This window comes from Cheilinus undulatus, linkage group 5 (assembly GCF_018320785.1).
Source record: "Cheilinus undulatus linkage group 5, ASM1832078v1, whole genome shotgun sequence".
Lineage (NCBI taxonomy): Eukaryota > Metazoa > Chordata > Actinopteri > Labriformes > Labridae > Cheilinus > Cheilinus undulatus.
This window is the reverse complement of record NC_054869.1, coordinates 36,369,853-36,395,477: the sequence shown is the minus strand read 5'-3', so window position 1 is coordinate 36,395,477 and position 25,625 is coordinate 36,369,853. Positions and strand designations below refer to the sequence as shown.

General features: G+C 39.1%; 2 protein-coding genes across 3 annotated transcripts in view; both read right to left on the bottom strand.

Moving 5' to 3' along the window:
- LOC121510533 (aminopeptidase O (putative)) overlaps nucleotides 1-2,145 on the bottom strand; it is a 162,773-nt gene extending 160,628 nt beyond the window's left edge. The window contains exon 1 of the mRNA XM_041788633.1: nucleotides 2,044-2,145. The gene's annotated coding sequence lies outside the window, so the exon portion shown is untranslated. The remainder of the gene's footprint in view (nucleotides 1-2,043) is intronic.
- Nucleotides 2,146-2,799: 654 nt separating this feature from the next.
- Nucleotides 2,800-25,625, bottom strand: part of dock8 (dedicator of cytokinesis 8) — a 113,129-nt gene continuing 90,303 nt past the window's right edge. For both annotated transcript variants that reach the window (XM_041786841.1, XM_041786842.1), the window contains 12 exons: nucleotides 24,837-24,995; nucleotides 24,633-24,733; nucleotides 18,906-19,098; nucleotides 18,186-18,329; nucleotides 16,440-16,571; nucleotides 15,932-16,066; nucleotides 15,426-15,515; nucleotides 13,328-13,564; nucleotides 13,108-13,251; nucleotides 11,879-11,985; nucleotides 7,609-7,779; nucleotides 2,800-4,713 (listed from right to left, as the gene is read on the bottom strand). In XM_041786841.1, coding sequence (XP_041642775.1) covers nucleotides 4,662-4,713; nucleotides 7,609-7,779; nucleotides 11,879-11,985; nucleotides 13,108-13,251; nucleotides 13,328-13,564; nucleotides 15,426-15,515; nucleotides 15,932-16,066; nucleotides 16,440-16,571; nucleotides 18,186-18,329; nucleotides 18,906-19,098; nucleotides 24,633-24,733; nucleotides 24,837-24,995 — 1,665 coding nt within the window. In that variant the 3' untranslated portion in view covers nucleotides 2,800-4,661. The remainder of the gene's footprint in view (nucleotides 4,714-7,608; nucleotides 7,780-11,878; nucleotides 11,986-13,107; nucleotides 13,252-13,327; nucleotides 13,565-15,425; nucleotides 15,516-15,931; nucleotides 16,067-16,439; nucleotides 16,572-18,185; nucleotides 18,330-18,905; nucleotides 19,099-24,632; nucleotides 24,734-24,836; nucleotides 24,996-25,625) is intronic.

Here is a 25,625-nt window from a genome sequence, read left to right as displayed (position 1 = left end):
CCAGAAACACACCATCTCCACTGTGAAGCACGGTGGTGGCAGCATCATGCTGTGGGGGCGCTTTCTGTCAGCCAGCCCTGGAAGGTTTGTAAATGTAGAAATGAATGTAGCAAAATATATAGAAAATCCTGGAGGGCAATCTTATTCAGTCTGAAAGAGACCTACGGCTTGGGAGATTTATTTTCAAGCAAGACAATGACCTGAAGCATACTGCGAAAGCTACACAGAAATGGCTTAAAGACAACAAAGTGAATGTTCTGGAGTGGCCGAGTCAAAGCCCAGACTCCAGTCCAATAGAGAGTTTATAGCTGGACTTGAAAAGGGCTGTTCACGCCTGATCCCCCTGCAACCTTAACCAGAGCTTGAGCAGTTTTGCAAAGAAGAATGAAGTAAAATCAAAGTGTCCAGATGTGAAAGCCCTGGTTGAGGCCTATCCACACAGACTCAGGGCTGTAATTGCAGCCAGAAGGGTATCTTCTAAATACTGACTTGAATGCAGTTTATTTTACACATTTTTACCTAATTAACACTACTTTGTAGAAATCAGTCCTCACTTTGACATTAAGAGGTTTTATATCATATTTATCATGATTGATTTTTAAAATCAATAAAGGGGTAAAACATCCAAGGGGGTAAATAATTTTTGGCAAAATGGCTCAACAGCACCTTCAAATTTTCATGGAGGGGTCCTCAAGAGGTCACTTTCACCTCCATATCTGGAATTTGGTAGTCATAGTCAGTAGATGAGCTGTACCAAAAAGCCTCACCATACCCACATTTTATCATAACAGGATAACTGCCTGTAGTTTCAGCCAAACTATTTGTTGTTGATTTTTAACCTTTAAGCTTTCTGATTACATGTGCTGCCAGTGTACTCGGATAAAAACTTCCAGGGTCAACTCAAACTCAAGTCTAGAACTCAGTTTTATGATCACATTTTGATCCCTGTTAAAAGCAGTCATATCAAAAACACCTAAGCAGTGCCAAGAATAGCTAACCGTCTGCAGCAGCCTACATTAAAGCTCTCCGACTGACTGTGCATGAGAGTTTTCGCTGTCACAATCCCTCCATTTAGCCTGCTTGGGGCATGACGCAGGCTTGGCAGGACAGAGGTGCAATTACCATTTACAGCAGGAAATCCTGAGAGGTTATTCAGTGCAGGAGTATGTTCATAAACTCATGAGCACACAAAAACAGCATATAATTTCTGTAGCAACAGGAAAAGGCAAAAAATCATAACATATACCTTAAAAAACATCATTTTCTTGCCTGTATGACCACTATTGCTTTGGATTTGCTTTAAAATATTGAAAGTACTGTTGTTCATGTTGTCCCCTAAATGGATTGATAAATGGGTCAGAAAAAGTCCCAGGTCCCATGGAAGCAAGGGGACCCCAAGCCCAGAGAATTTGGCCGTAAACACGATTTGACGGTCTTGGAAATATCAGAAAATAGCTTAAAAAAAGGGCAAGTACAATAACAAAGGCACACTCAGGAGCAACAAAGTTTAGCAGAACAACTACAAAGACTCACAAAATGTCCACAAATTACACAAAGACATCCAAAAGCTATCACAAGGACGACTGAAACAATGAGAAAGTCTTCTACAACAAAAACAAACAAAGAATATCTAAACACTAGAGTAGCCACGGAGATACTTAAAACCACAGAGTTTAAAGATGTCTACAAAAGTTGCAACTTTAAGTCTTTCTCCAGCGTAGGTGGGATTTGGTGTGACTTTAGCATGTGTATGCCTAGGGGCCCATTGTCTAATAACAAACCATGACAGTTTATACAGTATCATCAAGGAACAGCTTTCATCTTTTTTTAATTAAAGGCTGCAGAGCTACAGTGAAAATGCCCGTTTTCACTAAGTAATGTTTAAACAAAGTAGAAGGTGGTTAACTCTAATATATAGTTAAGAGCCTCGACAAACTGTAAACACTCAAATTAAAGCCAGTTGGGACGTCTTCGCTATCTTAAATCTTCGAGTGAGCGTTAAAGGTTGCTTTAACTTCGCTGTGAAGCTAACAAAAGACATACCAAGATTTCAGGTTGAACTATATATCTAACGTTTCTGTCTTTTAATATTTGGCGTATTAAACTACAGCAGCGCAGCTAGTGGAGTCTCAAACTTCGTCGCAAGTAACGGTGTATTCATGAACAGGTCCACAAACGGCTCTCCACAAAATACTCGGAGGTGAAATGCTGGCTTGTTGTGAATGAAGGCTACAGCTTACCTCAAGCGGGGATGTCGAAGTCGAGTCGTGATGACGTCACAGAGAGGCGACAGGACAATTTTGTAGTTTTTACTCCAGGTTCTTCCCGCCTTTTTCCCTTTCCCTTACGTTAGAACGGTAAGTTTTATCACACAACTAAATGATTTATTACTGAAGTTTTCAGTTCACATTCATTTTTTAAAATACACTACACAGGCAATAATTTCATCACCTTTACTTTTATTGTTGTATTTTTACCTTCACCTTTTATAATTCTAATTTGCCTAAATAACCTTGAAATCCAACTCTCAATAAAAAAAATAAAGCAAAATATATATTTGTTATTCCCCTATTATAGCCTACATAAATCTAGAATTCAAAATTGTAATAAAACATTTATTAAATTGTATGTATAGATAAAATAAATTTAAAGTGTGTCATCTTCATCATCTTCACTAGACAAGTACAATTCATCTAATAAACATTAATATAACAATAATAAATACATAGATATGTGCATATCTAAAGCAAACAATTGAAAGTGAGTCCAGAAACTATTACAGACACAGTAGTAACAATGTGCATATATTAGGTTTTATTCAGGTGTTTCAACAGCACTGTATGCATGACAAGTTAAAAACCAACATTTAATAAAACAACAGGTGAGAACACAAAAATACAGATAAAGAAACAATGCAGTCTCTGGTGGTGGACACACAAAAAACATGACATCAACTTTCTGCAATATGTTGTATGTTTCAAAAATGGATATACTTTTTATTATTACACATCATTAATAAACATGTTAAATTACTTTTTCGATCCTATTCAGCCAATTAAAAACATTCAACAGTTCATAAATAGAATCTGAACCTGGAAACAAAGCATGAATTGTTAAATGAGCATTAATGATGTATAGAAATGTACATCCACTTTTGAAACACAAAGCACATTTATTGAAATACAAAATGGGCTGCAACATAAACCGATGAAATGAGATGTTCCATGGATTTCAAATAAAATTAGCTATTTAATACTGCTGAGCAGTTTTAAATTCGTCCTCTGGAATGTTATCAGAAATACTCATTAAACATAAATCACAATGCAGAAAAAGTTGTATGGAGTGACTTTTTAAAATATTACAATTCTAGTTAAGGATCTCATGGCGCCTTCAAATGGGGTCGTGTTTACCATGTTCATGAGACCATCTGACTTATGGTATTCATGACATCATAAGCTGAAGTTTACTGAAAGCTTCAAGTTCATAACTTCAAACTTTCCATTTGAAGGAATCATCAGTCTCCATATTAGTAAATTTGGCACTGTTATCTGGTAGGATGTGTTTTTTACATGGGAGCTGACGTACTGAAACTACAATGAAACACTGTACAATGAGACTGTTATAGCACACTCAGGCTGATTCCTGCCTCCTGAATATTATTTCCAAATTTATTATTGCTATCATTTCTCTAAAAATACCGTTCAGGAAAATAAAATGCAAAATAGTTCATACCATTGTAAACATCTTTGTAACTATCTAAAGCAATACCTCTCTATTATTTACAAAATGTGGAATTAGAGATAAGCTGCATAATGTGTAATTTAGAGCCTCAGATAAGTCTGTCTTCCTCCTGTGAAATTACAAGTCTTAATAAGTTAAACACTTCTATTAATTACACAGCTTGGTTCGATTTTTCTCACTGAAAAAACACAAGAACGGCCTCAAGAGTTAACAAAGGAAATTGTCTTTTTTTCCAGTGCACTATCCATCAACACACCCCACACTTGTTGCTCTAACTGGCACATGTCACGCACAGAGTAGGATTTCAAAGGCCCTTTAGCACATAACAGAATCATCTATCACCACTGAGTATGGCACCGACATCTTCTACCTCACACATTAACTACATAAACACAAATCCAATCACGCACTTACACGCACATCCAGACAGGTCACAGGCATGATTGGCACACATACACACCCTGGGGTAGCAGGGATTTCAGAAGGATTCCTTCTCAACCGACCCAGAGGAAATGTTTGCAGCATTATTAGGACTTGCAGTTACCTAAAAAAGAAATCAACAGAGCTACAGCATCTGAAGATTTTACAGTGAAATGCTCAAAAAGCTACATTTCGCTTTAGATTCCCACTTCCCTATTTTTATGTGCTCAGTCCTCTTTTCCTCCTGTAACAAACGACCACAAAATCATCAAAGTGGACAAAAGCAGACATTGAGAAATGCTGCAGGACTGTAGGGAAACTGTGAGTTCATTTTAGACCGTTGTGCTGCTCCAGCGCAAATAAGTGCAAGGGTATCACAGGCAGCTCCCTTCTTTTTCTTGTCCTCTTCCATGTTCTCTTCTCTTTTTCTCCCTCGATTGTGTGACAGCATCCCGTTCCTCTCTGTAGCTCTCTCTTTCTCTCAAGCAAGCTGTAGCATCTCACGAGTTTTCCTCCTGAGCTCTGCGGAAACTCAGGCGTTTAAAGGAATCCCTGTGAGAGAGAGAGGACATTAGATGAGGGAAAAGGGGGAAACAATGTACAAGATATGAAATGGTGATCATAACCATGATAAGGTGGAAGAGAAGGTAAAGCAGGTGGAACAAGCAAGACATGCAAAGTTGATGTTTCCCTTGGCAAAATACTGCATATCCTGGAATGTCAGATTTAATATTTCTATCATAATTATCAATTATTAATGGCAGAGATCTGTTCAAGGTTCCAACATGTCTTTAATTTCAACCCAACTTAAACATGATGCTTTATAAAGATCTATGTATTAGACATGCACATTATGCCCATACGCAGTATAAATAATATGGGTTTTTGCAGCCTGGGCTATCAATTATATTAAATAGCACTTAACAGGCATATTTTTGGACTGATATAAGCTCCAATGGATATCATGTTTATTCTGCAAAAGCTGAGGTGAAACTACTTTGTTGATTTACATGATACAAGGTCTAACATAAAGCACAATAAAGATTAGAGAAACTCCTAGAGCAAACTCATACATGAACAAAATGTGAAGCTAGAAATAACACCATCAGTCATGGCAAAATAAAAGGTGTGGTGCAACCAAGCCTTCAAACTATCTTATATATTAGTGAAGAAATAAATGCAATACATTTGTGCCCAAATAATTATTTTCAAAGTCAACATGAAGCCTGTCAGGCATTCTCTGCAAATTTTAGGAGTGAGCTGCATGTGTGAATGCAAACACCCACATTTTTCACCTCGATTTTATCCAGACTTGTGCTGCTAGCCTCTTGGAAAAAATTCTGTAAACACATTCAATATTTGACTTCACAGGCAGATGTAAGGCCTGCTTGACCTTAGGCTGGCTGCACCTCCACTGGTTCCTGTTTGGCTGGCTGCAGGGTCATCAGCCGGGGACCACCATTCACTCCCTGCAGCAAGCCCTCTTTAGGAGTTTGCAGTTTCCCATGCGTTGTCCCGTTTCTTTAGCCAGAGCCAAAAGCTAGCCTTTTCTGCCTCTTCAGCCATCTCCCTGGTTGCCCTTCTCAGAGCTCATCCACATAGCCCAAGGTCTTTCAACAGGTGAGAGGTTGAGCACTCCACAAAGCTGTGTGAACCCACTTCAATCTGGTTGAGGCTTGTGCTCCAGCCATGTTCAAGAGTGCCTTATACAAGCGGGTGGGTTTAAGTGGTATCATTTGTGTCTTGTGACCTGAAAGTAACCTCTGGCATGTTGACAGTGCATGTCCTAAAAAATAAACATGGTAGGGTGCAGTATACACATTACCGGTGGAGGCAGAGACAACAAAAGCTGAAAGGTTTAAGGATAATTGATAAGCCAAGTCTATAATTTCCACCGCACAGAGACCAACATGTCTGTCAGACCAGCTTGGGACGGATAAATTCTGTTTTATGTGTCAACAATCAAACTTGTAAAAATAATAAATATTTTTAATAATAAAAATAGCATCTGTGTTAGAGTTACAGTTCCAATAAGTGGCTGTGCAAACTGGTGACTTTCAGCCAAATGTGGCTGGTAGTATTATTTTTTGAGCACATTTGACACCATAGAGATAACTCAAATACAGCACCACTCCAGAGGACTCCTGTCTTAAAAACTGCTGTAATTATGACGTCTACAAATGCAGTCATCTGAGAGTAAAAAGTTAGCACGGTTACTGATTATACCAACATCCTGGGACTGCTACGTTCATATGCAGAGGAAAATGTTGTAAAAACCGAGGGCAGATGCTGTATTGTGGTGGTATCTCCAGCCATCAGCTGAGCTGATCTGATGTTACTATTTATTATTGATGTTGCTTTAAAGTAAGATCTGATTTCAGAATTAACATTATATTAACACCTCCAGTGTCGCCATGTTTGTAGATTACATCCTACACATCAATTAGTTATATATGGCTTGAACTCTCCTCCATAGGTATCATACAGTAGGACAATTATGACACAGCCTGATGCATAATGCAAACGCAAGGTGAAACAACAAGTATATCTCCAGTCTTGGTGTACATTATGGAGCTTCTTTTTCCAGCAAGTTTTTTTCACTCTTGCTGATACTGTGAACACATTATGTTGCAGTTACATAAAGGCAAAACCTGTAAACATAACACTGAACTCTGCTGATCTGTCCATGATCTTGAATATGTTGTAAACATTGCATTTTGATTTCTGCAGCATGCTTTTAACATTGTATCTTGCAGACTGACCAGTGAGGAATATTTCCAGCTGTGACAGAAAACTTTGAAAACATCCACACCAGATATTTTCAGGAATGCAAACTCAAGGTTCTAAACCCTCATAGTGCCCCCTTTTCATCTGCATTTACATGCACTTATATGTCATAATAATAACTATCAAACCGCAGTAACATTATTGGAATTTATCCAGACAACCTTCTATGGCCACTAATGAAAAAGTTGAATTTCTTCATTCAGATTTTCTTATGTTTTGCTGGTGTTTATACTCAGTCTCATCCAAGTTTTTGTTTGGAAGCTCTTCACATTCTTGAGGCCCAGATTTTGAGATAAGTATCTCTTTGAAATACATACTCATCCCACACAATCAAAAAAACAAAAACAAAACAAAATTGCAGAAAGATTTACAAAGATTACCTTGGTCGATAATAAAAGCACTTGGTGAGCAGAGTCTTTGGTAAAAAACATGTGGCACTGCTTCAACACTCAATCTGTGTACTGTGGCTGTGGTTCAGCTATCAATATTTGTGGAGGTGACACGGACAGTGTGAATGGATCTCTGCTCAATTCCATTTGTTCTCACTTTCCTTTGGGTTCAACAATCATACAGCACGATGAAAAGATCAATGATGTGTTTTTCCCTCCAGTCTTTCTTGTCAAAACAGAATTGGCTGCTTTGTTTGGTGGGTCTGTTTACCTGTTCTCCAGTCGGGGCCTGATAATGGGTTTGTAGAGCTCTGGGATCTTTCTCTCCAGCATGGGCCTCAGGCTCTCTCTCAGACGGTTGTAGTTCTTCTTCAGCTCCTGCTGGTACTCCTTCTGGTCTGATGTGATCAGGTGCTTGTTCTTTTCCACGGCCTCGCCACACCTACGGGACAGAATGGGTTTTATAATGACTTCTCTTAAATGACATTGCACAGAATGAAAAAATGTCCAACACACTTCTTGACCTTTACGATGAAATAACCTCAAATTTAAGAACAGTTCCAACAATGAGTCCATGCAAACCAATCTGGCGGTAATCCCCTCCCTATCCCCAAGCCTTCACAAAGGCACTGCACTGTTTCATGCTAACGACAACCTGTAACTACTTGACATAAATTGGACTCCTTCGCATGCCAGAAATCTGAATGAGTTAACAATGTACTTGACTGTAAGGAGCTCCCATATGCCTTTTAGATTCTTCCAAGTGCCTCGGCTAGAATAAACTGTAAATGACCCACAGGGCTGTTTCGAAACACAGTAAATGAGCAGCGGAGGGAAAATGCCAAATCTAAAATGATTAACAGATAAAAAAATATATTCACTCCTTCATGGTGGAATAATAATGTCTTATGAAGCACAAAAAGACCAAAAGATCAGAGCTGAGCTGGGAACAGAGGGCAGGTAGGGGGTCTCCATGCAGTCCTCTATCATGACATGTATAATGGCCAACACACTGAGCAGAGTGCAGGAAATCAGAGAGACGGGGATTATTGCAAACACATGTCTGAGTTTATCTCTTGGCTTTTAATGAGGGTGATACGGAAACTGCTATATGGTGACAGAGTGGAAGAAATACCATGGGAAAGATGCACTGAGGACAGTAAACAAGAGAAAAAGGCAATTATTTCTCGCTCTTTATCAAACTGTTGTCTTGTTTAACTGATGGGTATTGAGAGTTCTTTTATTTTACTTTGAAATACTTTAAATAAGAGGGAATTTATAATTCAATGAATGTATTATCCTCCTTTATTTGTCACATAATCACTGTGGCATTTAATGGCTCCTTGTTGATTTTGAATTAATTTAATTGATGGTTTTTAAATTGCTCCGTGGATTAGCCTCCCAGTATTTTCAGACCTTTGATCCACTATCCATAGCTTCAGTCACATGACTGTGGGGAGGCCTGAAAGGCAAATAAAAGGCTTAGAATAGTGGCAGCTACCATTAATCACTACATGGGGCTATAGCACCTGCATTTACCCTCCATTATGAAAAAAAATTGGCATCTTTATAATACATGACAACAACAGAAAAACAGATATTAATTTAAGTTTGCTACTTTGGACCCCTATACAGCACAGCAGCACTATTAAACCACAAAAATAAAGAAACAGAGAAGTGTGAGCCAGAACTTTGCTACAGTGATGTCTACTTAACAGTATCTTTACAGGAGTGCAGAGATGTTTCCCTTACAATGCCAAAATTCTGGAAAGTTTAATGCTTTTTTAATGTGTTTGGGTCAATAACACTGCCAGTTAGGAAGTGAAGGACTAGAAATTCTTAACCATCAAAATAGCACTAACTCACACTGTTTTAAATGTTTTATACAAATTAACTCGACATGGCTTAATGTAGATGTTCTAGCTGACACCACAGTTTGTGACTTGTCAATTAGGCTTCCCCTCTTAGTATTTCATAGGCAGGAGCAGAAGGGAAACAGCCTCAGAGCATGATGCTGCCACTGCCATGCTCCACAGTGGTTATGGTGTTTTTTTGTCACATTCTTGTCTGGCAATGGGGCTGGTTGGCAAAATGGAAGTCTTTCTTATGAAGAACAACATCCAAGCCCAGCTGAATTTTGCAGAATTGTACATGAAGTCTCCTACAAATGTTTGGGTAAATGTGTTTTGGCCTGATAAGACCAAAGTTGAACTTTTTGACCATCATAGTAAACGCTGTGTTTGACAGGAAAACAACACTTCACATCACCAAAAGAACTCCATGGTGGTAGCAGAATCGTGCTTTAGGGTTGTTTTCCTTAGCTTTAAGTGGGGTGTAGTTTAAAGGATTCCTACACACTTTTAACTATTAAATTTAAGACTTTTTAAAACCCTTTTAAGAATTGAGCTAGGAAAAATTAATACCATATTTTTGTGCAGCAAATGGTCAAAAATGAAAAGCATGTGAAATTTCTCGGTACACCAGATAGCCAATTTATCCAAGTTTAAATTAATGTAAATGAAATTTCAAGTAATAAAAATAAAGTAAAGTAAAATGAAAAGTCAGAATCCTAAGTTTGAGTCCTAATATGAAAGAAAAACACAATTTAATTTCTTTACACACATTCCTGACTTCTTATCTAAATATTTTCACTCCAAGCTTTTCAGATTTTCTGACTTAACAAGGATATCATAAATCATCAAGGACACGCTTACATTTTTATACTTGAAATCTGCAGACCTCGTACTGATTGGCCAGTTATAACAGAAATATGAAATCATCTTGTGGGCCGGATTTCCACGGGCCGGATTTGGCCCCCGGGCCTTGAGTTTGACACCCCTGCTCTACAGGCATGTCAGTGTGTTTCCTGCCATTAAAGACTGAAAGTCAGGAGATTATGTCTCTAACTTTCTTCATCTTGATTAGTTTTATAGACACAGGATAAAGTTTAAGTTATTTTTTGTAAAGCTAAGTTTTTATTTACTTTCAATTAACTAAATTGATTTTTACACTTGAGTTAAAGATATTTAATTATTTTTTGTTAACTATGATAACCTTGGTCAGGATAGATTCCACTGACTGGACTACAAACCAAAAAGACTGCATGCTATAATGAAATATAAACGTGTTTTTTTTTATTGAATGTCTCTTTACATCTTTTGGTTGTTTTTCAACAGATTTATACTTTTATACCCACTGTACATGATAAACTTTCTGGGGGGAATAGCAATAATAGTGTTTGTCATTACCATGATGAATTTCCAGAGGAAGGACTTAAAGCTGATTATAGGTCAAAGTTAAGTTAGTAAAATATGAGAATATAATTCTGAAGTTAGAAGATTTTTTCTGGTAAAAGTTAAATCAGAAACAGTCCCTGATGTAATAAGTAACATTTTAGTAAAGTTATACCAGTATAGGAGCATACTGTTGCTGTGTTGATGCAACTTTAACTGCAGCTCATTCCTGAAAATTAAAGCATGCTGTCTCAGAAATGAGCAGTTAAATTACAGTATTTGTAATAATTACACCAGACGATATGTTTAGGTGAGAAAACTAAACTCTGACCAACCAACATGACAGAGGAAATAAAGTACTGAGGGGAAAAGAAAGAACAGGCTCTCCTTGAGTGGATTTTTCCAAAACACCACCATAAAGAAGACTGACATTCAAAGCATCCAGTGCCAGCTTCTTTGGATTAAGTATAGAAAATAAACCTTTCTAAAATTACAGTAAATATTTGCCAACCTGCTTATTGCAATCAAGGCAGCTGCTGTATGACATGAGGGTTAGTAAATGAAAACCACCTTTCGGAAGCAAATGCCCACAAGATTAAGGCAAACGCATATAAACACACACGCCTGCACAAATGACACACATATGGTGCACAAAATCTGCATATCCTCAGACCGTGAGCTGTGGGTAATTTTATGTTTGGAATATTCAAAATATAATGAAACTCTTGGGGACAATAAGCCTTTGCAATTTCAGGAGAAAAAATGCTTAGAGATAAACATATATTTAACTGTCAAATGGGACAATTAATCTAAAAAAAAACTGTATTTTGACATTCAGCATGCCGCACTGGTTTAGTTTCTTTAACTATAATCTAGTGTGCTATTTATGGGGGTTTATCGCCTCCATTTCTACGTCTTGGCTCACACTCAGCTTTAACGGCAGGATATCAGTCTCCATCAGTCACAGCTGTCTGCTCTGCTCTTTTATCTTCTTAACTGACATCAGTAATAGTGTATACAGAGAGCATCTTGGAAAAGACTTTCACTCCTTCAAAGACATTTAGAAGAAAAAAAGTGATGGTGAATTCTCAACAAGAAAATCTCTTTGATATTAAATTTTATTTTTCTACCTGCTGCGCCAGTGTCAGTCCCAGAAAACAATAAAACAAAGCAGAATACAAATTCAGGTTAGATGCATTTTGTATACTCGCAAGATTATCTTTTGTTTTTTAGTTGCTGGTCCTAATTTCTTTTGACTTTGGTGCAGTGCGTTGTCACTAGGCGTGTGTTGCTTTGATCGTATCTTACCTCATTATAAACTCTTTGAAACACAGGCGCAGTTTATTATGGTGACGGAAGAGCTTCGGGTCCGCTGGGATCTCATTCAGGAAGACCTGGGCCACCTCCAACGGGCCCTACGACGAACCGGGGGCGGAGAGAGGAGGGAAGGGACGACAACAAAGAGACAAAGTTAGAGACACAAAGAAAGAAAGAGCAAAAACAAGGCCGAGGAAGGAAAGAGAGGAGGGAAGAGAGGAAGTGTTTGAGAGCGTCTGAACAAAGGAGGGATGAGGATGCCCTTCATTCAGACGGGGGAAATGACTTCCTGAGTGAATGCATTATGCAGCTAAGGGCCAACATGGTGAAGTGGAACATGAGGAAGATATCAGATCAGAGAAGGGGGCCATGATTAGCATCCTGCATGGCTAATGTCACTGCTAACCCTGCATACATTAACCATTTGGCTCCCATTTGCTCGGCATGAGATCTTGTTATCCTAACTTATATTCATCATAAAACCACAGCACGCTCACACAGCGCCTACCCGCACCACGACAGGCACAGTTAAACAGCTCTGATTAGCATTATAAACGCATCGGGGCCTGGGCCTCAGTCCTTGGTTGTAGTTGCAAACCCAGCCTCCTGTGCTGATTACAGTAAAGACTTATATGTTTACGGAGCTGCTGAGCATTAGTGTTATGTATACAACCATCAGGACGGAGCAAGGGACCTGTCAGATTAGACGCAGGAAGATGAAGCGCAGGGGATAGAGGGAATGGAGACGCTGTAGCTAGCTTCATCATTACTCCAACATTCACCATGCCGGCAGGACCTGGAAGCTATCAGATCAAAGAGACCTCCGGTTCAGCATGGCGTGCAGCAGAGACATGAAAGGAAGAGGGGGCCATGAATTGACGTTTTAACTAAATCAGGGGAAAAGCAAAGGAAGGATTAGGCATGTGGATGGGGTGAGGGCTTTGATGTGTGATTGCTGTCATGTCTCCCACCTGCACCCTGCGACTACAATGGAAACTGTAAATGTGATAAGATAAATAGAGGTAAATTATTCTGCTTTATTTTCCTGGTGCACATTAAGAGGGAGCACTCAAGGGGGACAAAAGGGGATATAAAAGAGCTATCATTTTGGGACGACAGCCATCGTTTTGTTCAACATGAAATAAGTGATCATTTCAGCTGTAAATAGAAGCAGACAGGACAGGCAGTAGTGTAAAATAAAGCAGCTCCAGCTTTCGTACCTGGTTAACAGTAGCTCCCACAGACCCCTGCAGCAGCATCTGTAACATCTTAGCATCAGGCTGTTCTCTGTGTGTGGCCACGGCGAGCTCTCGGGTCTTCTTCTGCATGTCCTCAATGGCCACCTCAATGGGAGTCAAATCAAACTGGGAACAAAAGATGATAAAATCAATGAAGATTCTTAAACAGCATGACAATCTGCATCATGAATTCAGCACCAACCTCCTCTTTTTGGATGACGTCGATACGAGTCTTGACGTAGGGGAAAGCATGCATGGTGGTGAGGATGGTCTTCCTCTTGTACTGCTCGTTGAGTTCACCCCGCGGTCGGCCACTCTTTGTGAAGGGTGTGGTGTACATGAAGCGTCGCAGGTTGAAGTTCTTCTCAAAGTTTGTCAGCCGGTCTTTCATCTCGTAGTCATCAAAAAACGGCTCCACATAAGTGATCTGGATGTACGCCTGGAGATAAATGCTGAGTTAGTGACAGTTTGTCAAATTATGCAACATAGCAGATGAAAATAAACACTGTATTTACTAAGTTTTTTGTAGATACAAAGATTTTGATGTAAATATAACTGCATTTTCTACTCTCTATATTTATGACATTAGAAGTTTAAATTCATATACTTTTACATTTATGCTACCTGAGAATATAAATTATTTGCATATTTTACAGGTTTTAGTATTTCTTTTGCCACTGAGAATCAAGGATGTGTGCAAATAGCCAAGTAAATGATTTAACAATGTCACCCTGAGTTTGAAGCACCGGAATTTTGATTGGTAAATACAACCCCAATCCCCAAAAAGTTGGGGCACTGTGTAAAATGTGAATAAAAAAGGAAGGAGGAAGGAAAGAAGGAATTATACGAAAATCTTTTAAACCCATATTTTATCTACAATAGAACATAAACAACATATCAAACGTTGAAATGGAGACATTTTACAATTTCATTAAAAATATTGGCTTATTTTGAATTTCATGGCAGCAACACATCTAAAATAGTAGGGACGGGGCAACAAAAAGCTGGAAAAATAAATTGTACTAATGAAAAACATCTAGAGGAGCATTTTGCAGCTAATTAGGTTAAATGCAACAGGTCAAAAATATGACTGAGTATAAAAGAAGCATTTCAGAGCAGCAGAGTCTCTCAGAAGTAAAGCTAGACAAAAGTTCACCAATCTATGAAAAAGTATGTCTAAAACCTTAATGTTGAATTACAAAGACTTTGATTTTCCCGCCATCTATAGTCCATAATATCATCAAAAGATTCAGGGGATCTGGAGAAATCACTGTGCGCACAGGAAAAGGTTGAAGGTCAATGTTGGAACCCTGTGGGCCCTCAGATGGCTCTGCATTAAAAACAGGCATGATTCTGCACTGGAAATCACTGCATATGTTCAGGAACACCTCCAGGGATTGTTGTCTGTCAACACAGTTCAACTTGCTCTACAAATGCAAGTTAAAGCTGTATCATGTAAAACAGAAGCCATATGTGAGCATGATCCAGAAATACCACCATCTTCTCAGGGCCAAAGCTCATTTAAAATGGACTGGGGCAAACTGGAAAAGAATACACACATACCAAAAAAGCTTCTTAGTAATATGAGTAAATGAATTTAGTTTCTACCCTGGGGGGGCAAGGATGGGAAGGATCAGCTGCTGGATACGGGAATGGCAGCTGCACTGCTACCATCACCTGGTGCCCTTTCCCATGGAGCAGCCATGTGCGTTATGGCTAGCTGGGAAGGTACCTGGAGAGATGGGGCATGGGCCTGTTGCAGGCCTGGACAATGGCCGTAAGGAGGCCTGAGCAGGCTTACACAAGAAGTGCTGAACTGGCATAGGCCAAAATACCTGACCCTTGCCACAGGGTATTGCACACTGCAAGTTCCACACACTTCAGGCCCATTTAAAATAACAATCAATTTCATTACTGAAGAATATGATTACTGTTTGAAAAACAGTTTAATGACCTACACAATATAGTTGTAAAGCTCAATTTTGACTGTCTTATGAGTGTTTTAAACACTTAGACTGGTTAACTCTTCTGAACTGTCTTTCATCCTCAGGGGAACTAATTGTGAGCAACATCCCTGTTTGTGACAGAATCAATGAAACATCTGATTCTGACTTCTTAAGATTGTTTATACAGGGTTTCGTGTGTTGCTCAAAAACTAAAGTCCAGTTGTTGTATCATACATTAGTATCATAATTATTGCATTAAAAATGGAAAGATTTGCCCAGGAGAATCAGTAATATTTGTGAACAACAGCACACAAAGATGTGAAGAAGAATTAGCCAGATGTTATAGTCGCTTACCTTGTTGGGGTTCAGCTGTTTCCTGTTCACCGGTGTTGAATCTTTAATCATCACTAAAGTATCATCACCAAAACACTGGCTGTAAAAGTTCTAGGAAAGAGGGAAATTGTATTCTTAGACTTGCCGACAATAATATACAATTTTCAATGCAAACATAAAAAGGAAATTCTACTAAAGCTGAAAAAAAACTACAAGATAAAATAAGTAGAATTTAATTTGACTGGTTTATTGACTAAAATTAAGATTAATGCTGACACTGTACTGATGGATTATCACGGCATTTCTGAAGACTTTAAGCATGTTAATGAATGCCACATATTCTAACCACTCTGAAAAATCATTCAAAGCAGATGCTTCTTGTGTCTTGCCCAGAGTCCTTATGTCCTTACTTTTTAAGGCAATATCATTTTCCAGAGGTCCAGTCATTATTGTAATATTTCCTCTCCCTCCACACCAATTAACAGCCCACCTATAAGACCATGTGTACACTTTCCCCTCTCTCGTACCTCCAGCCTGTGTGATATCTCAGGCAGATGTGTGATCCCTGGCTCCTTGTAAATGAATTCCCGTTCATCCAGGTCGCCGAACTTGGCCCCATAAAAACCCACCCGGAAATAGGTTCCAAACATCCTCTTGTGGCCCTGGAGGGAAACAAAGAGAAGATTTTATATTAGTCTCCAGTCAGAATGACATATTGTTTCTCATTATTTTCATTGCCTTTTATGGGATCCTTATTTTTAAGAGCACTTTAAAGAGATGATTCTGAAAACTTGATGTGGCCTTAAAGCCCCTGAAAATAACACTGTTATGAGATCTTGCCTTTTCAAGTATCTCAGTCACAAAAAATCACCCTAAAGGAACAGATGCTTTATATCTGTCATTTGCAGAATGATGGAATAAATTATTTTAATTGCATTCTACTCTGGAATAGCTCTTTTTTCTTTATCTCATCCAGGATCTCACTGTTTCTTAAATCTATCCATAATCTTCAGCTTAAAATCCTCTTGTTTTTACCTTCTGAATGATGTTGTCAAAGGCTCTCTGCAGCTTGTCGTGAGTGGATGCTAGTTTTCGGAAATCTCTATGAGCCTCAAGGATTGGCACAATGATCTTGTAGGCCTCATTCACTGCCTCGTAGAGACAGCCCTGAGAAAACAGCCATTACTGCTGGTTAGCAAGACAACATACAACATATATGATGGAGTAAATATCTGCATTAACACCATTGAAATAAATACCCTATAGCTTTTTGTCTCTGTTTGCAATCAACATTTTTTGTATTGAATACAATTACAATTAAGTGCTTTGTCTTATTTAATTTGTATTTAAGAAAATACTCTGTGATGATAAACATGAATTATTGTTAATCCATGTGAGTAGAGAGTATTGCTGTCTGTTTATGACCTATAAAGGGTGCAGCATTTTGAGTGACTGAGGCCTTAGTAAGAGAGGTGACCAAGAACCTGATGGTCAACCTGACTGAACTCCAGAGATCCTGAGTGGAGATGGGCCAAAGTTCCAAAAGGACAGGCAGTACTGCAGCCCTCCACTGATCTTGGCTTTATGGCAGTGACTAGAGAGAAGCCTTTCCTCAGTGCAAAATCCATGAAAGCCCACTTGGAATTTGCAAAACATTCCAAATGAAAGCAAAGCTGACTTTCATGGATTCTTCAATGAGGAGAGGCTTCTCTCTAGCCACTCTGCCATAAAGCCCAGATCAGTGGAGATCTGCAGTGAGGTTTTCTTTCTGGAAAAGTGTCCTGTCTCCACACAGGATCTCTAGACCTCCGTCAGAGTGACCATCGGGTTCTTGGTCACCTCTTTTACCAAGGTCCTTCTGCCCAGATTCCTCAGTTTGGTCAGGCAACCAGCTCTTGGAAGATTACTGGATGTGCCAAACTTCTTTCATTTAAGAATTATGGAGGTCACTGTGTTCTTGGCAACCTTTTGGCAGCCATCCCCAGATCTGTACCTTGCAACAATCCTGTTGCTGAGCTCTGCGGGCATTTCTTCTGACCTTGTGGCTTTTTTTTCCCTCTGATATATTGTCAGCTGTAAGGCCTTATATAGAGAGGTTTGTGTCTTTCCAAATCCTGTTCAATCAATTTAATTAACCACAGGTAAAGTCAAATTAAGATACAAAAACATCTCAGCAAAGACTGACAGAAATAGGAGACACGTGAGCTAAATTTCAAGAGTTTTTGCAAAGGGTCTGAATACTTGTGTCAATGTGATATTTCAGTGTTCTATTTTGTATTCATTTTCTTTTTTTTTTTAATTCTGTTTTCACTTTGTCATAATGGGGCTCTAAGTGTAGATTAATGACAATAAAAATTATATTTTTGGACTGTAGCATCAGGCTAAAACATAATAAAATTGAAGAAAGAGAAAGGATCTGAATGCACTGTATGTTGCTTTGCTTGTTTTACTGTTGATACTGTCTTTGTATTGTCAGTCGCTGCTGCTGTAAAACAAATCGCCTCTTATTGGCAAATAAAGAAAATCTAATCTAATCTAATCCAATCTATTTTCATACTTGCCATTTCATTTAATTTTTAAGGGTGTTACTGTGCTATACAAGGAGGAAATTATGCAATGATGATGCAATGATGTTAGTTAAGCAGCAGAAAACTGCTTTTAGTGTCTCTGCCAGTTGAAATTACAAAGAGACTATATAAATATTTGCTAAAATTGGCACGTGGTACAAATCTGATAGAAGTTACAGGTTGCCTGAATATTACTGCAGCTTCATTGTCTTACATTGCTGAAGAGCTCAGCCGCCTGCTCCAGCAGTCCCACCAGCCCACTCTCAGTGAAGTAGCGTCCTGAACACACCCCGTCCTCATCTGGGGACAGGATGTCATCTGACACCGCCGACTCCTCCAGCACATTGGGGGAGATGTTCTGAGGAGAAAAAGGCAGCTAATCAATCAATTAGCCCTCTTAATCAAATAGTCAATCACGTGGCTGACTTTAAAAGGAGATGTCCTACAGTGGGAAACAGAACTAATTGATGGCAGTATAATCAATGACCTGCTGACTGCTGCAGGTTACAGGGTCCTGTACCAGGGTGCCAAGGAGGTCCTGTGTGTGACATCAATAACTCTGTTGTCACAGTAACTGTTATAACTGTTTGTTTTCTGTTCAAAGGAACAGTCTGTTCACAAGATCCCGCAGGAGCGTGTTTGCCATTTCCCCCCTTCAACTTCAAAGCAGTGTTAAGCAGTGATACCAGGGGACCATATTCATATGTTGACGTTATGAGTGTACAGCTCCCCCCTCTGGACACACAACCAAATTTGGAGATTGTCTGTGGGGAGGTGTGATGTAGTGAGCAGGAAAGAGTTTACCTCTAAACAACCAACAGTCACAACAAACAAGCGATAAATGCCTATTTTATATGCTTATAACTGCCTTATTTTCCTGTCTGAACATGTGTTTTTGAGAGTCTCCTGTTAATTTGATGTGTGTTTTCTCTACCTGAAATGTGACGCTGCCAACAGGCAGGTACTTGTGATCCTCCAGCATGCTGAGATACTCGGCCACCAGGGCAGCAGCATGGACCAAACACATGGCTGACTCAGTGTAACATTTCCTGTTGTTGTGCTTCTCCGCCATGTTCTGCAGCCAGGTCAGACGGAGGTCAGGAGATGTCTGATAGCCCTTTGCAATCCTGAGGAGGGGAGGACAAGAAGAGCATTGTTATCTTTATATATTTTCTTTTCCTTAATGAACCAGGTTACTGTCTTGCTGAGATTAGAGAGTGACCTGCCCAGGGAGACAGCTGGATCAGATTAAGTTAACTACAATAACATACACAAAAAGCTCAGAAAACTGCCAAACCACACAAAAGCTATAAAGATGCAAACAGGGGTATCGATTTCAGAAACCACTCAAATGAACGAGCCAGAAGTTTGTTAGTCAAATGATGACTTACATTTCTGTGAAACATCTATTTGAAAAAGCCCTGAGAGGAAAACTACAAAGTCAGGGTAAAAAATTTAGATAAACACAGAAAAATGCACATCAGTATTCATCTAAGCTGGTTTAAAATGGTTGATACTTTGGTACCTTTTGATATCATGAGCTTAAAACTGACACAATCTCTTTTATGTTAATGATTGATAATACCCAAAAGCACCAAGTCTTTTTAAAAAAGTACAAATCATGATCAAGATGTGTAGGAGAGGTATTAATCCATCAAAACTTGCAAGCAATCACCAGAGTATTTTTGCAATTTAACAAGAGTTTGTGAGTTTGCTTACAGTTTAAGGCTATTGAAAACCAGAAAATACCCAATGTTGGAGTCTAGGACTTGTTCTTGCTGCAACAATATTTGAACAGTCGCCAATATCGTTTGATTTTTCATTAGAATAATATAGAAATTTAATAATATGGTACTTCGGAAACTCTCTTGTCATCAGTTTTACTCTAAACCACTTAGAAAAACCATTGAAGAACAAAAGCCTTCCCCAGATCTGTATTTTGCAACAATCCTGTTGCTGAGCTCTGCAGGTAGTTCCTTTTCCCTCATAGCCTGGTTGTTGCAGAAATGCATTGTCAGCTGTGAAGCCTTCTACAGAGATGTGTGACTTTCCAAATCATGCCAAATCACTTTAATTTACCACAGGTGGACTCCAATAAAGGTGTAGAAACATCTCAGCAGAGATCCTGAAACAGGAAGAACTTGTTTGCTGTGTGCTTTTGAAAAGGGTCTGAATACTTACGTCCGTGTGATTCAGAGTTCAGTTTTCTATTTTTTTTATAAATTTCCAAACAATTATAAAATTCTGTTTTGACTTTGTCCCAATTGGGTACTGAGTGTAGATTAATGAGAATAAAAATTATTTTCTTCTCAACTGTAGCATCAGGTTGCAACATAAGAAATCTGACCAAAGTGATGGGAGTCTGAATAGTCTGTGAATGTCCTGTACTGTAAATGAGTGTAATGTGCTCAGTTAATCAACCAAAGACAAATTGACAGCAGGACAAACAAAGTCAGCAAGATGGTAGTTGTGTCTAATTGCAGGCATTGCAACCTTTGAGGAAGGAGCCATTTTAGCCTTCATAAAGCACTCTAGCTAAACTGAAATGGGACATCCTGGTGTAAGGAGAAGTCCTGTTTTGCATTATTGCCCCCATCCTTCACCCTTGATTCCTATGTACCACCCTTATGAGAGCCTGGTACGTGCTAAAAATGATGATATTGAAGACAATTTCATTGATGATGATGATATCAAAATCTCATAATGATAATGATTTGATGTTTCCCTGCTTGGGTGATGATGGTATTAATCAGAAACAAAAACATTCCTCTATAGCTTCTGTACAACACAGTTTGCAATGCTTATAGCCCTGCACAGCTGCACCTGTGTCTGATCAGACTTGAAGCAGTTTGTGGCACTAACTGATAACATTCTCCCCTGTCTAGATCCTCCTGGTCTTGTGCTTACTTTTACATGTACTGTATGTCACTTTGGACAAAAGAGTCTGCTAAATGAAACTGACATTGTTTTAACATTACACCACTAGTATGGGGGCAAAGCTTTTGTCAGACTGCAGTGAAAAGATTCAAAGAGTTAAGCATGGTAAGAGGTGAAGCTGACACTAAACTAAACTGACACTACAGATGCATTAATTCTGCACTTCTTTGATCAGGTATTGCTGTTTATTATTGTAGGATTGCCTTGCAATATTTCCACAGAACTGCTGTATCATATTATTTCAGTTGTAAGCCACATATCACATATTGCATCGTTAGTTACCCTGCATTCCCACACCTATTGTGTATTGTATTTCATAGCAACTGTTACATAACATATGATATCACCAGCATAGTTAATTCCTTAACTAGTATTTTTGAGAAACAAAGAACATGGAAAATATTTTCCTGTTCATGGACTGCATGAATAATCATGAGCCAAACAGCATGGGAATAAATCTGAATGAATTTATTTATAAAGCAGGTGAGTCACAATAGTATGCCTTAATGAATTCAAGCATCTGGACACCAAATGTGTTGTGCATCAATGACTTGTGTGTTTGAGAGCTAAGAGAGGTGAGTCTAGGTGAGGGTAAAAAGCTAATGGGTCATTCTATGCAGCCGTCAAACATCCGCCTCATGACCGAGGCTAAAAATGCAAACAGAAAGGTGGATGATAAACGACACATGTAGGTGACATTAGTGCGTGTTGAGGTAAAGTGCCTGAAACAACATACAGCACATGTATGCTCTCTTTGTCTTAGTGTTTCCCCTTCATGTTCTTACCCACACACACTGTTTGCATTTGCATATACACAAAGCCAGATCAGACGACTAAACTGCTACCACATGGTTTCCATAGTGAAGGCAACAAATAGAGGCAAAACAGTGCAGACCACAGAGAAATAGGAACCAGGACTGCAACACAGAGAGAAGCCACAGGATGAAAACAAATAAAAGAGTGACATATTAACAGACAGATACTCTCTACTTTTACATGATGTAAGAAAAATGTGCTTTGTTGTGCAAGTCTGTCAAAAATGACCTTTAAAATTGCGTACAAGAATGTTAGTGTGGATGCAGTCAGGGGTTAGTTTACTCTTGTGTGTATATCATAGATCAGGGGTCATCAACTCCATTTGCAGGTTTTTCTTAACGGGCGCATTAGGGGCTGGACATTGAAATGAACTACAATGAAAATCTATATTTTGGTCTGATAAGCACATTCTTATAAAAATATTATGTCCTTCAAAAATGAATGGAACTTTTAGCCTTATGAGATCAGCCCCTATCACCTGTACTGCAGCCAGCCACAAGGGGCAATTAAAATATTTTAGCTACATATTTCTGGACCCCTCATGATGTCCATTACTGAGTTTGATACTAATGTGATATTTCATGATTGGCCAAAAACACATGAAGAAAACATCTTCAATATAGATTCCCAGAAAGGAAAACTGCTCCCTCAAAGAAACTTGCGAGGAAAATTGATGTCAAAAACTACAGCTTTAAGCAAACTTTTAAAAACTATACTCGCGTGCATCTTGTTTGATAAGTTGCTGGGTTGAAGGTTTTATTCAAATTGTAAGAAAAAAAGTTAAATGTTAAAGTTAAAAGTTATGGTATGCTGGGGCGCAAATGGCCTAGTGGTTAGGTCATGCCCTATGCACGTGGGCGATTCGTGTTTAAGTCAGCAGCTCCTTTCCTGCATATCTCCGCCTCACTCTCTCATTCCTGTTTCTTTTTCTATCTACAGTCCTCCTCTATCAATAAAGGCATAAAAAGCCCAAGAATATATGTATCTTTTTAAAAATTGCATGCTTATTTGTCCTTCTCAAATTTTCTGAACTTGATTATCTTCTGAGGGCCAGATGGGAAGCTGTCAGGGGGCCTGGTGTGGCCCCTGGGCCACCAGGTGATGATCACTACCAGAGACCAAGGGTCATCAACTTTATTTGTACAGGGGCCAAGTTGACATTATGGGGCCAAAATTTCAAATACACTTAAATTAAACTTTGTGGTCTAATTAACATATTATAATTCAAATTATTATATTTTCTTCAAAAAATGCACCCAATTTATAGCCTTTAACAGTGAGATCAGAGGTCAGAGATCAGTCTCTCTATTCTGCCCAGCAACACACCAGATATTTTGGCTATATATTCCTAGAGCTGTCATGTTGTCGTTGACTAGGTTTGATGTTAATATGCTACGCAGGGAAAAAAAACGAAGGATGTGTGGTTCCATGTAAACGTCTGTGGTTTTCTACCCCAAAAAGTTAACCTTCCTTGTCAATGGCACCGTTGTAGCTCCCTCATCCATTGACCTTCTAATGACCTGTTGCTTGTGCCACATGATGAGACATGATGCTTAATAAGTGATGATATATGATTTGGAGTCCATGCATTGTGTTGTATTTTGAAGTTTATTGAATACTTTGCATGTTTATCCGGCTGTTTGGACCAATCTACTGGAGAAGGAAAAAGGTCTACATACCACCAGGAGCGCTCATTTAAAGCATTTATTTGCAGACTTACAAGTCTGAAAAAGAGCATGCTGGCTCAAAATGTTATTTGTTTGCAAATCAAAGCTTGAAATGGGAGCTCCTGGTCATGCAGACCTTTTTCCTTCTTCTTAAGTTCTTTTTCAATCCAGCACCCAATTTATTGAAGTATGTGTCTTATTTTGATTTTTTATTTGGATCGTTCTACTCTACATGGGCCCACGCTATAAACAGACCTGGCGTAAATCTTCAGCTAGGCAGAGCGGAGTGGGGCTTCTGAGCTGGCTGGAGACAGCCCAGAGGGCGGGCAGTGGAATTGCAAAGTTTGACCAGAAAGGGAGTGTTTTGTTCCGCAGTGTGCTTCGAGAGTGGATTGCTACTCAACCAGTGTATGCCGAAATGGGGGGAAAGTTTAGACATACCCTTGAAATAGGCAAAGAGGTGGAGCTGAGGCAGGTCTGAAGCATCTTGACAAACGGCTTTGTCCTGCTAGCTTACAGTAACAGTAGCCATGCCCCATATAATACATAAATTGATGTCTTTATTTAAGCTTAACTAGACAAGTTTTATAAAAATCAACCCCTCTAAAATGTGTGCCCATGTGCATTGATGATTCTGACTACATTTTTTAACCAGGCTGTAGAGATGATTATTTCTGCCATAAAAAACCAGCACAGGGTGTGTACGTAGCCTTTGTTGATTCAGCAGACAGCCTAAAGTGGACCCTCATGGAACTGCTGTTTTTTGCACCTTGTTGGCTCAATTTTTCAACCATGGAGGCTGCTACTTGGCAACTATGCCACAGTGAACCCTAAATTGGCCAAGGCATTCTGCCCATGCTCCACAGTTCTCAGCATAATTTGTAGAAGAGAATCGGGAAGAAAACGAGACAGAAGTGTCAATGCCATGAGTGCTAGAGTGAGTACGACATGCCCAGAGCTGTAAAGCTGCCCACATTTTCACTGCTTGCACAAAACTGCTTTGCCAAAACAATACGTTATCCAGAAGGTGGTCTGGTAGTGGCTAGTTGATAGGATGCATAATGCCAACAACTGTAGCAGAGTTGGGCATACTGTCGTCAATAAAATCATTTTTCCCCTTATGGATGTGTTCCAGTAAAATGTTGTAGTCAAGCTTTGACTGTAGCTGTACTTCACTGTACAAGTAAACTCTCGGCCAAAGACAGAGTGAGAGGGAAAAGAAGATTTTTCATGTTTTTCACCTGTACATGAGGTCCATGAGCATCTCTGGATCTTCCTGGAACTCCCTCATCTTCACTGTGTCTGACAAAATACTGTTAAGGTTTCTGAGAAGCTCATCCACCTGAAAACAGGGACAGGCAAAAGAGGGAGGTCAATTCACCAATATCCATGTAATGCAGTGTGTCTTTGTGTGCGTCTGTGTGTGCTTATGTGTGATTTTATACTTGTGAGCGCAGCTGGCTGCTCTGCATCTCACTGTCCTCCTCTGCGTAGGCCAAAATGGTGCGTAGAGAACGACGCAAGTATTCCTCTTGGAAGTCTGATGACTTGCCCACCAGTGAGGCCAAAGACATGGTGACCTGCATCTTCACTCTGGAGAAGTTCTGATTAAAACAGAAAAGGCTGCAGTGAGTGTCAGTGATTATATTTTTGCAGAGACAAAATGCTAATTCTGATGTAAAACTGCAGCACAGACAGACAGAATTTCAAGTGACTTCCCGTTTCTTCAGACTCCAAAATTAAAACATTTTTCTTCTGATTCTTTGCCTGTAAGCTAGAGACAAATGCATTATATATTCATTGACTAGACAAAGCAGACTAACATATAACAGACAATTGCAGCTTACAGTAATTTGAACAATCCCTCCTCTGTGCTCATTTGACTACATTTGCCTCTAAATTGCTTAGTTACCATAAAAATGATCATATTCCCAGAGCTGTTATTAACTTTGATGAGAGGCTTTTTATTAAGCACAGAGCTTTTTTGTCTCTGCACTCTTTCTGGTTCAGATTTCACAATAGACATAAAAAATGCCTGATAACAAAAATACACTATATTGCCAAAAGTATTCACTCACCCATCCAAATAATTGAATTCAGGTGCTACAATCACTTGCATGGCCACAGGTGTATAAAATCAAGCACCTAGGCATGCAGACTGTTTCTACAAACATTTGTGAAAGAATGGGTCACTCTCAGGAGCTCAGTGGATTCCAGCGTGGTACTGTGATAGG